General features: G+C 48.7%; 1 protein-coding gene across 1 annotated transcript in view; it reads right to left on the bottom strand.

The window, feature by feature from the left end:
• Window positions 1–12,685, bottom strand: part of CCDC60 (coiled-coil domain containing 60) — a gene marked incomplete at its 5' end in the record, with an annotated part of 127,747 nt that overhangs the window by 30,977 nt on the left and 84,085 nt on the right. Inside the window, 2 exons of the mRNA XM_081037769.1 lie at window positions 4,617–4,724; window positions 10,000–10,170. Of these exons, the coding sequence (XP_080893895.1) occupies window positions 4,617–4,724; window positions 10,000–10,170 (279 nt within the window). The remainder of the gene's footprint in view (window positions 1–4,616; window positions 4,725–9,999; window positions 10,171–12,685) is intronic.

The following is a 12,685-nucleotide window of genomic DNA, read 5'->3' as shown; positions in this document are numbered from 1 at the left end:
CATTGACTAGGGCACTTTACACATGTTATTTAATTCTTCCAACAGCCTGCTGGGGTATGAGTCATTATCCATGTTTTTGAGAAGAGGAGACTGAGGCTCAGAGAGGTGCAGTCAGTGTGCTTGGGGTCACGCAGCTTGTTGGTGACAGAGATGGGATATGAGTATCTCATGCATGCTCTCAACAGCCGTATAAGAAGGGTACTATGACTGTGTCCTCTTTGCAGACAAGAGACTTGAGGCTCAGAGAGGTAAAGTGAGTGGCCAGAGGTCACTCTTGCATTTGACCCTGAGGATATAATGAGGATTTGGACCCAAGTCTGTTTAATCCCAGAGGCTATGCTTTCATGGGCCTGAGCTCTGCTTGTTCGAGGTACTGACGAAGCCAACACCGTGGTCACCCTGACAGTGAGGTCAGCAGAGGGTTAACCTGCAGTCCGAGTGTTTTTCCTGGAAACAAGGTGAAGTCCTCACCCACCCACACCCTCCTCAAATGATTTCTCCCCCTGCGCTAACAGCACAATGCCTCCATTAGGAACCTGTGTAATTGCTCTTCTCTGAAACTGCGTCCTGTCTTGATCGATACTCCCCAGGGCTCCGAGGCCTGAGCTCAGAGGGACAGGAAGGAATCTACCCACCCTGCTTCCAGGAAGGCCCCACCTTGGAAAGTGGAGCCCAAGCCCTGGGGCTCAACTGTGGAGCTGACCCCTGGGTATCCCAGAAATCCCTTGAGAGGTGTCCATTTCACTCAGCTTGAAGGGGAACGGCCCCTGCGCACCCCACACCCCCTCCCCAGGTACTGGGGTGGCCATGTCCACCAGGTCTTAGGAAAACCAGAGTCAGCAGCTCTCTTTTTCCTTCTCCGGAGCCCCGTCTTTCCACCTTTCCTCCCTTCTACAAATTATCGACTATTTCCTCACTTCTAATGTAAAGGACCTGTAAGCCTCCATCCATTCCGGGTTTTGTCTCTTTCTCCCCTGTAATACCACCCTGGTCCCGATAGGTAACCACATTTTTGTAGCTCTGGGCGCTGGGCCATGTGCTGCCTTTCGACAAGAGCAGCCGCTTGCTGTGCCACGTGCCTGGCCCTGTGCCAGACACTGCACGTCACCCTCACCATCGCCCGGGGAAGGTGTGAAAGGCCTGGAGAGATGCCCCCTCTGCTGTTCCCAGCTTAGAGCCCCTGCAGCCTGGCTGCACACAGCCTGCTTAGAAAACCCCTGTGTGCGGAAGTCAGGGCGAGCACCCCGCGGCCACTCTGTTGAAACTGCCATCCCAACCAGAACACGAGTAGGCGTAAGCATCCCCGAGAAGAAAACGATGTTTTTATTGTTCACTAAGAGAAATGGGAGAACTGCATGCAAAGGCATTCCAGGCGCTCCATGCTGTCTGCCGGGGGCAAAGTGGACACACATGGCAGACACTGCTCTCGCTGCACAGTCGCTCACCAAAGCCTGTGAGGGACCGGTCAGCCCTCTCAGAGAGGAAAGGAGTGGCTGTTTCTCATTCTTAGACACCATTTCGTTTCCCCCTGTAAAGAAGAAGGTCCAGTCTCCCTTGACCTGGCTGGATTGATCCCGCTACACTCAATTCAGAGTCTTCAGCTGGTGTGGGGATCAATGGCATTGCGATTGAACGGACGGACCAGCTGTGATCCACATTGGCTGATGTGATGACTGAGAATGTGAGAACTGACCAGGCAGGCCTTGCCCTGTGCGCTTTGGGAGACTGATTACAAACGGCCCCGACGCTCCACCCTTCCACCCCTGCGTCCACACACTTTGCAGTGTGTCTTTGCACCTCCCCCATCAAAAGATGGACTCTTCGGCCCCAGGCCCTGTATCTGGGCTGGACGGATGTCTTGCGTTGGCCAGTAGAAGGTGGTGGAAGGGTCACTGTGTCCATTCTGAGCCTAAGCCTCAAGAGACTGGGTGCTTAGGCTCTTGTTCTTGCAAGCTTCATGACCTCCATGTGAAGAAGCCCGGGCTGGGATGATGACACACATGTGGCTCAGCCACTCCTGTTACCATCGCCAACAACCTGTGAATGAGGCCGTCCTAGATGGGCCCACCTCCAGCTCGCCCATCGCCGGGTGCACACACGTACACACGCCCAGCCAGGATCCACCGAGCGGGCGTGGGCCAGTAGAAGGACCCAGCTGACCTATGCACCTGTGAGCAATTACAAATGGTTGCTTCCTAAGCCACCCCATGTTGAGGTGGTCTGGGACACAGCAGTAGGTCACTGATACAATCATCAAATGCAGCAGAGCCTTTTAACAGCCAAGGAGAGGAGAAGGCAGCCCTCAGTCTAGCCCAGGAGTTGGCAAATTATAGCCAGTGGGCCAACTGCCTGTGTTTGCAAATAAAACTTCTTTGGAACACAGCCACAGCCACTCGTTGTAGCTTTCATGCTGCAATGGCAAGCTTAAGTAGTTGCAAGAGACCTGTCTGCTGTGCAAAGGCTAAAATATTTACTGTCCGTGCATTTAAGAAAAAGGTTGCTGATCCCTGGTCTGGGGCATAAAATAATAATAATAATAATAATATTAATAGTAGTAGTAGTAGTAGTAGTAGCCTACCTAATAAACCTGGTACAGAGATCTGACTTAGGAGATCAGGGTTCCTGTTGTGAGAATTTGGGCCACTTCTGTCCCTTCTCTGGGCTTCAGTTTCCTCATCTGGCATTGAAGGAAGAGGATCAAAACACTCTCCAGTCACTTCCACAGTTGATTCAAGCCTCAGTTTGCTCAGACCAAATGAGTTGAGGGTGGGGCACATGAATATGTATTTTCCCAGGCTTTGCACCACCCCCAGCCCCAGGTGATTGGGATGCCAGTGAAAGCCTACAAACCATTTGGTTTCAGAGGGCTCATCCGTGGCAGAGACAGGCAGACGTGTAAGGGTTTTCAGGGGACACTATGAGAAATTGCAAGGCCTATTTTTGCAAGGTGTTTTAAGAATGTCACTCTTCAGCTGCCAGTTGGAATATCCCTGAACAAAGAAGTCCATTAAGAAGCCAATCATAAAATCCATCAAAGGGAGGTGGGAGGAAACTGGGGAGTGGGGCATCAAAAGCGGGAGTATTAGGGAAGGGTAGGGGTGTGTCCAAGTACATGGTGATATGACAGTGATTGTGGTGGTGATGATGATGACGGTGATGACGATGGTGATGGTGATGGTGGTGATGGTAGTGGTGGTGATGGTGATGCTGCTGGTGGTGGTGGTGATGTGGTGATGGTGATGATGGTGGTGATGGTGACAATGGTGATGATGGTGGTGATGGTGGTGGGGGTGATCATGATGGTGATCATGGCGATGGTGGCGTCTTCCACCCATGAACTAAGTGCTCTTTATTAATGATCTTACTTTGTATGCCATCTTGCCCTCTGATTTCACTTTTGCATTATTTTGCTCTTCAAGTACGCGTATCGTGAGCTCCTCAAAGGTAAGGCGCTGGGACACACTTTCTGTGTAGTGTGCGGTGGTGAGAGCTCAGGCTCTGAAGTCAGACAGACTTGGCTTAAAGCTGCTGTGCAGCATTATGCTGCGCTCTGTGACCTTGGGCAGCAAGTACGCTTCCCTGAGCTTCTGCTTTCTCTGCAGAGAGGGGCTAACAGTACATTACCCAAGGGGTCTGAATGAGATAACGCCCACAGAGCATTCAGTAGCTCCATCATTACTGTGCACGCTGTACGGACCTAATAACTATTTGACAAATGAGTGGACAGAGAAATCTCGAATTCTTCGCACCTGTTCATTGCCCTAAAGCCGTAGTTCTCAACAGGGAGGGGGAGGAGGCAGGGGTGTGTGTGGGGGTACTATTTGGCCCCCAGGGGACATTTGTCAATGTCTGGAGATATTTTGGTTGTCACACGGGGGGTGGGGTGCTACTGGCAGCTAGTGGGTAGATGCCATGGAAGCTGCCAAACACGCCATAATACACAGGACAGTCCTTCACAACAATTTCTTGTCCCCATGCTGAGAACGTCAATCATGCTGAGGTTGACAAACCCTGCCCTAAAGTCAGAAGCTTCCCTCTCTGTGTCTGACATCTTTCCATTGGAAAGTGCCAACCAGCAAAAAAGAAAAAGTTGGGCTTGAAGTTCTTTGGCACAGACACCAGGGGAACAAGATGTCAAGGTGTTAGAAAGCGCGGGTGTTCTTGGGAGGGTTGATTAGCCCGTTACACCTGCAATGAGGAGTGTACGCCTCAGGTCAGAAGACGGCAGCGCTTCTCTGGGAAACAGCTCCTTGAGTCTTGGGGAAAACGTGTCCCCTGAGCCCTGGCTGAGGTGTTGTCGCACACGCTTGGCGAGGGCTGGAGACAGATTTTATCAGGCTTTGCAAACTATTTGACATTACAGCGTCTGGCTTGGGAAAGAATGGAATGACTCAGTCCCAGCTGATTTGCCACTTAGCTCTAAACCACCCGTCTGCTTTCTGTTATTTTTATACGCCAAATAGTGTTGTCTGCTCCAGGCTCCGCATCCGCGTCTCTTTCTAGAGGACAAAGGAACAGCTCCTCAGCTCCTGATGCGCTCGCTGGTTGAGTCATTTCACCTTGGCGTTGCTTCAAAAGCTAACAAGGCGGCTGAGCCAGGGGTGAGCTCTACTTACACGTGAGCCTCAGGTAGCGAGGGCGAAATGAGGCAGCTGTGAATGGGGGTGAACGGGCGAAATAGGACTCCATGCCCCCCCTTCTTACTCTTCTCGTCATCGTCCGTGCTGAAGGAAAAGCAGAGAGAAACAGAGTGAACAAGGGGCGGCAGTTTTAAACACCTTCTCTTGCCAGGGGTTACTTGGCAGATATGAGTGGACACCACCCACGTGCCAGGCAATAATGATGAACCGAGAGATGAGAGTTCTGGATGCAGGCAGTGAACAGAGCGTTTAAACACCTCTGTTCTCGTGGAGCACATATTGTGGTGGAAGAGCAAAGAGAATGAACAGGCTAGGTAGGTAAATTGTGTGGATACTAAGATACTAGACTAGGGGTCGGATACATTCTCTTAAAGGTCCAGATAAATATTTGTGGCTTTGTGGGACAAAGCAGCCATGGATGGTATGTAAACAACATGTAATGCCAGTGTTCCAATACAACTTTATTCACAAAATCAGCCTGGGGGCTGGACTTGGCCAGCGTGGCCTCCCCTCCCCTTACTAACTAGTGATAAATGCTACGGGGAGAGAAAAAAAGCAGAGCAGGGGGTTCAGAAGGGCTGGGAGTGCTGGGAGTTGCAATTTTAAGCAGGGTGATTGGGAAGGTGTCCCTGAGAAGGTGGCATATGATAAAAATCTGCAGACTGTAAAAGAGTGAGCCATTCAGATATCTGGGGGCAGAACCTTTTGGACAGAGGGATAACACGTGCAAATGTCCTGACGTGGGAATGTGCTATAGAGATAGCGAGGAGGCCAGCGTGGCTGGGGTGGAGTGAACAATAGAGAGAGAAGGGAGAGGGGGGCGGAGAGAGACCAGGGGCCTGGGGGACCATTGCAAAGACTTGGGTCTTTTCTCTGAATGACAGTAAAGGACTTTGAGCCAGCACGATCTGCCTTGCATCTGCAAAGGGTCCCTTTGGCTGCTGTGTTGAGAATGACCTACTGTGGGGGCAGAGAAGACACGTGGGGGCACACAGTAGGAATGGACCTTCCTCCTAGACATGTGAGGAGAACCCTGGGGTCACAGAGTGAACTGAAAAATAGGACCCGAATCGAGGTCCCTGATTTCCACGTCCGTGGGCTCTTGATTCAACCCCAGAACTGGGGAAGCCACAAGCAGAAAGACATACCTCGGTGTGCCCGGTTTTACTGGCTCCACTGTTTCCCCCGGTGGTTTAGAATATGTGGAAATTAACCCAGCTTTGGCACTCCTTCATCTCTGGCTCTATGTCTTCTCTCAAGCACAATAATAAGACAAATTCTACCTGTTTTTGGTTTTTTTTTTTCACCTTTTCAGCTGAATTTGCAGCTGAAAAACGAGGTCACTGAGCGCAGTGGGAAGGACTGCTTGCAGGCAGAAATCTTTTGGGACATGCTTGATTTTCTTTTGCGCCTGCATCGTTTGTCAGACTTAAAACTTTTGTCGGAAAGAACTGATCCTATGGTCTTAGATCCAGAGGGGAGAAAAATAATCCCTTTTGCTTTTATAATGTACAAGATCAAACACCTTGTTTAAAAAAGTACTTAACGACGAACACTTACACTTTCGATGCTTCTGTGATTGGAATTAGAGAAGCATAGCTCTTAGATGTGTGAGATGCTTTTCAGCCTGCCTGGAAATTCAGATTTTTAGCCATAAATCTGAGGATTTTCGGTCATTGAGACCCAGAGAGAGCGCATTCTCTTTACTGTATAATAATAACTCACAATCACTGGGGACTTATTAGACGGCAGGCTTTGTGCTAAGCGTTATTTCTTGTAACCCTCACAACAAACTTGGGAGTTTGACGCCATTTGGGTGGGTGAAGAAAAAGGAGGTGCAGAGAGGAGCAGAGACTTGCCCGAAGTGGAACAGTCTTATGGGTGAAGTCAGAACGTGAACCCCGTCCTGCGTTCGTCACCACTGCTCTCACTGGTACAGACAGTCTGTCAATGCTGTTTTATAACCCCTGCCTCCCCACCTGCCTGCGTGTCATGGCTGCGTTGCAGTAATGGCCTCCAGTTATGTTTTAATAACCAGCCAAGGACAGCTCCTAGAACTCACCAGACAGGGCATACCCAGACTGAAGTCTACAAGAGGAGCCATCTCGTGCATATTTAAACTTATTAAACTTTAAATAAACCACGTCTCGCACACCGAAACATGGATCAGAGGGGGGAGAATTGTGTCTTGTGACCATGGATTAAAAACCCCACCCAAACGAGGGACATGTTACAACCGAACTAGTTAAGTAGCCACAAGAGGATCTTGAACAGAGTCCACCCCCTTCCCCAGCGCCTCTTCATTTGCTCATTCCTCTGAGCACAGCTCCTGCAAAAAAGAGCCACGAGTTCATTCCTTCTCTTTATCCCAGGGAAAGGCTGCCAGCTGGCTAGTGTCACTAAGAGTAGCGGACTCTACGAGCATCTTCCGACGCAGGGAAGGTAGAATTTGCCCTGAGCTCCTGGGACCATCGTGGAGAGCCCCCTTCCCCCGTTCATGGAGATGCCTTCTCTGTATCACATGCCCCTTCAGGGGCCCATGAGGACAGAATGGCCGTCCCCAGAATGGCTGGATGGAGGTGGCTTAAGTCATGACTTGAACTTTTTTTTCCTACCCTGAAAATAATGTTTGTGACTTGGGAAGGGACAAACACTGTCACACCCTCCTTCTTCAGCCCTGGGCTTCCTAACCGGAAATGCCAGCTGCAGGAATTTCTGGTGGGCTGATATGGATATGTGTAATCACACCTCTTTTTTTGTCAACCAGGGACCTCCCATTCAGTGGTAAAGATCCTGCTCAAAAGTTACTGCTCTGGGGATTCTCCCCAGATTCCCTTTTCACCCCCTAAACTTGAGGGGATGGGCATTGTGAAATAATAGAAATCTGGCACAGAGCTCCCAAGACCTTGTAATTTCCTAAGTGATAATATCTCTAGGAGCATCTTTTGTTCTGATATTTGGTTTTAGACCCTAGTTCCTGGCACACAGTTCCTAAATCTCTTGGAGTTTCCTGGGTAATCAGAGGGTCTTTTGTTCTAATGAGGCAACTCTGGATGGGCTCCTGGTTGGCTTCAGGATGGGGGCTCGTCACCAGAAAGACCCAAGCTAGGATTAGAAGCTTGGAACTTTCATGAGAGATCACGCCTACCTAATGCAGCCCCCCTAAAAATCCCCAAAGTACGGGGTTCGGAGAGCTTCTGGTTTGGTGAATACATCCACGTAATGGGAGGGTGGGGCACCCCAACTCCATGGGGACAGAAGCTTGGGACCTTTGCAGACCTCTGTCTATGAACCTCTTTGTCTGGCTGTTCATCAGTGTCCTTTATGATACAATGAACTGGTAAATGGAAATCAGTGTTTCCCTGAGTCCTGTGAGCCATTCTAGAAAATTATGAAACCCAAGGAGAGGGTCACGGGAACCCTGATTTATGGCCGGTCGATCAGTCAGAAGTACAGGTGACAGTCTGGGACTTGTGATGGGCATCTGAGGTGGGGCATTCTTGTGGGACTGAGCCCTTAACCTGTGGTATCTGATGCTGTCTCCAGTTTGATGGTGTCAGATTGAGTTGGGTGGCAGGATCCCCAGTTGGTGTTGCAGGGAACTGCTTGGTGTGGGGAGAAGAACCCCTTATACCTGGTGTCAGAAGTGTTGTGAATGTGTTTGTGGTCTGAGAGTAAAGGAGAAAAATATGGCAGGAGTGGTCTTTCTTTACTGTTTGAAAGGGTTTTAAAGGGTGCAATTCAATGGTATTTGAATAGATGGTTGTACAACCATTACCTCAATCTGGTTTCAAACTGTTTTCATCACCCCCAAAGGACACGCCATACCCATTAGGCAGTCACTCCCCCCTCCCCCACCCTTCTCCCTTCGCCCCTGGTAACCACCAATCTGCTTTCTGTAGGGGATGAATTTCAAAAACGTTATGGTAAGTGAAAGAAGCCAGACACAAAAAGGTCCCATATTCTATAATTCTACTGATAGGATCAGTAGAATTTTGTTTTTACAAACACGTGCTCCTATTCATATTTCTTGAAGTTAACGTTGTGAAGAACAGAGTTTGGGATGGGGTATCTGCTGTGGGTTCCATTTCCTCCTTAGCCAGCAACTTGGCAATTTGGATTCCTGAAGATAGCCCTAGTACAATGGCTGTCAACACTGCCTTCACCCTGGAATCATCTAGGGGGGCTTTCATAAATACTGCATCCCGGTAACACCCTCATAGAGTCTGGTGTAATTGGTCTGCAGTGCATTCTGAGTGCTGGGATTTTAAAAACTACCCAGGGGATTCTAACGTGTAGCCAGGGCTGAGACCGCTGCTCTAATTGGACAGTGGCTGCAGTGGCCGCCATTTCTACCATGTAGTTCCCCTCTACCTCCCTCCGCACCGCCTTTCTATCCTTGATTTGTGCCTCATCTAGTTTGCACGAGCTAAGGATCTCAGGATTTTGTCCATGCTGCAGGGTACAGTCCGTGGAATTCGGTGTCATTCCGTTTGGGACTCAGGGATGATGCTTTCTAACTTATGACCGGAGTCATCTCTAAGCCTCATTCCTAATCTCTAAAATGGGGTTAGTAATATTACCTATCTCATAGGAGTGTTTTGAAATTTGGACAAAAAGATATGCATGAAGCACATAGTAGACACCCATAATTATTGTGCTGATTATTGTTATTAGAATTGCTGCTGTTACATGCATGGATGTTTCGTAATGGATCAACTTGAGGATGATCCTTTCCCAATGAGAGGAAAGACTTTTATATATAAAAAAAAAATATGGCGGGGTCACTTTAGTCAATAAACCAACAAACACTTTTTGTCTCCCTGCTTTGGGTGAAGGTCTGGAATATTGATGTGGATTAAAGCAAACGAGCATAAAACATGTTATGGGAACCCAGAGTCCAAATGGGTTCTTGAGGTGGTTGGGCTGAAATCCAGGAGAGGGCAGCATTTAAGCTGGGCTTTTAATGATAAGTAGAACTTTAGTTGGAAGAGGATGTAGGGAAGAGCATGTAAGGTCCAAGGAACAGCACAGGGAAAGGCCTAGAGATAGGGATGAGCCTGGGAGGGAGAGGGAAAGGGAAAGAGGCATATTTGGGGACCAGCAGGATGTCCTGTGTAGTTCTTGGCATCGGATATGAGGACAGACATATGTGGTAGAAGATATTCCACTGTCTACCAGAAGGTGAGGCTAGCAAGGTAGGCAAAGGTAGGCTCGACCAGACGACAAGTCGTTGTTTGACACCTGAGACGAGGTTCCCTCTCTGAGAGAACTGCCATCCCTCAGCCCAACCAGGCAGCGTTCATTCTCCATGGTTCTTCCTATGACCACTAGAGCCACAGCTACTGTGTCTACTTACGCCAAAAGAATATCCCCGTAATGGATTTCTGAGATCTTTCTGGCAGGTTGGAATTTATGTCTTTCTTCCTCCTTCAGTTTCTGAAGTTGTTGTTGTCTCTTTTTCAGTACATTCTCCTCCCTCAGTATGGTGAAATATCCGCGGCCTATCTTCACGGACTTTATCAAAAAACTAGAGAGAGATAGAGGGAAGGAGGGAAGGAGGAAGGGGGGGGGAGAGAGAGAGAGAGAGAGAGAGAGACAGAGAGAGAGAGAGAGAGAGAGAGAGGACCATTAAGACACTGTTTTATTGTCTTGCACTGCTAATTGCTGAAGGGCAACTCTCATGCCTGCAGGGCAGAAGCCTTCTCACCTTTAGAATTCCAGAATCAGGTAGACCTGAGCTTGAATTTCTGTTCCTTCATCACTCCATCACTGAACTTATTACTTATTGAGTGCCTACTATGTGCCAGGCACTCTGCTAGGTGCTGGGAAATGAGCGTAGCACTTCGCACCCCACAGGATCAGATACCTTCATGCAGGGGAAGGGGTCAGTGAGGTGCCGGGCCCCGAAGAGGGGCTCATCCGTGGTAATCGACAGAGCGGGTGCTATGTGGCCTGGGCTCCTGGCCAAGGCTGCTTTCTCTTAGATTCACCTGAACGCTCTGTCTTTCTTTCAGGCTTCCAATTCCACTCATCATTAGAGAGTGTCCTGATGTTGCGCGATAACCTCATACTATGTTTCCCTGACAATAAGACCTAGCCGGACCATCAGCTCTAATGCGTCTTTTGGAGTAAAAATTAATATAAGATCCGAATTATATTATATTATTTTATGTTATATTATAAAGACCCAGTCTTACAGTAAAATAAGACCGGATCTTATATTAATTTTTGCTCCAAAAGACGCTGGTTGTCTGACTAGGTCTTATTTTCTGGGAAACACGGTAGAAAGAAAACCGTTACTACTCCCCCTTCCTAATTTTATAAATGAGGATTTTCTTGATGTAACATAAACAAAGGAAATGCAGAGCTCACCTGGGAGCTGGGGCTGATGGGACAGCTGTGGGTTTTCATTGCTGTGTTATTGCACAGAGACCCTTGACTCCAAATTTCGTCCAGAGGTCAAGACTGACACCACACGGGCCCCGAAAGGGTATGAAGTGACTTATCACTCACATCATGAGGCTTTCTGGGCAGCACGGGCTGAAATCAGCTTGAGGGGTGACTAGCTTAGGGTTTGACGGTGCATGGGGAGCAGAGCAGGGCGAGGGTTCCCTTGTTGTAGGGTGGTTTGAGCTCCCCACCAGCACCAAGAGGAGCACCTGGGCTTTCTTATCAGCTTGTCCGGATGTTGGGGAGGACTGGAAACGGGGGAGTGGGGGCTGGAAAGCTGTCAACAGTCACATGTCAAAAATGGAGCCAGATCTTTTTTATTGCGTTAATTCCCACCCAATTTCCGATTTGTGTGTTTGCCTTGAATCGTGGTATTGTTATCAAATATTCACCAGCAATTGACTGACTACCTGTTATGTGCTAGGCACTGTTCTAGGTGTTGAGATCCAGCAACCAACAAAACAGCCACAAAAGTGTTGCCCTTGCAAAACTTGTATTCCACAGGTGTGGAGACAGACACAAAGCAAAGAAGTAAACTGGAGACAACGGGCTATGTGCTGTGGAGGAACATAAAACCGGGCCGTGGGGAGGGCGGCTGCCAGCAGTGGGGAATGTTAGTTCCTTTAAATAGATGGCCAGCCATGAAGGTGGCATCTTGGGGGAGATGCGAGGAAGGGAGGGAGTGAATCACGCAGGGGTCTGGGGGAAGAGTGTTCCACATCGAGGGGAACAGCAGGAGCAAGGGCCCTGGGCAAGTACAATGTTAAATGAAGGAAAGTTTAATTTTCGTTGAATAAAATGTTATGTGATATCACATAATACATTTTGTGCTACTAAAATGTTGTAGTTGCCTGGTTTAGATATTGGGGTTCTATTTAAGGCTTTTGTTTGACAGAAAGGTTCTACTCTAAAACACAAGGGAAGGAAAGAAGGGAAAAGGAAGGAAGGAAGGAAAGAAGGAAGGAAGGAAAAAAGGGAGGGAGGGGGAGGAAGAAGAAAGGAAGAAGGAAGGAAGGAAGAGGTAGGAAGGAAGGAAGGAAAGAAGGAAGAGGAAGGAAAGAATGAAGGAAGGAAGGGGAGAGAGGAAGGAAGGAAGGACACTGCTGTGTCCCAGACTGGAAAACCTAGCAAGTACCAGGTGGTGTGGCTGCCCTGGGCACCTGCCTCCCACAGCTTTACTCTAGGGTGCTACTCTAGGAGGCAGTAGCTTTTACTATTTTCATTACCAAGCTCATCTCTATTAACTCAGTCTAGCATCCTCGTGTGCAGGACCCTGGGAACAGAGCTGTAGAGGTCTTTCTCTGCCATCGGACTTCGATGACACTTGTCAAGTGCTTCCAGTGTGCTCTTGAGATACAGCAAATCATCCACTTAAGAGGCTTTTTTACTGAACTAGGCAATGACGCGATTTCATATCTGTGGCAGAATTTGATCCTGCCTGCCAGTATTTCTGTGCCCCGCTCTCCCAATCCCCTCACTTGTGGGAGCATGAATTAACTTATTGATTCTCATAGTAACTCTACGTTGTAGGTGCTGTGGTTATCATTTACATTTACAGATGAGGAAACTGAGGTCCAGAAAGGGCAGGTCAC

The sequence above is a fragment of the Rhinolophus hipposideros genome, assembly GCF_964194185.1.
Source record: "Rhinolophus hipposideros genome assembly, chromosome: 24".
Lineage (NCBI taxonomy): Eukaryota > Metazoa > Chordata > Mammalia > Chiroptera > Rhinolophidae > Rhinolophus > Rhinolophus hipposideros.
This window is presented reverse-complemented; position numbering and strand designations above follow the sequence as displayed.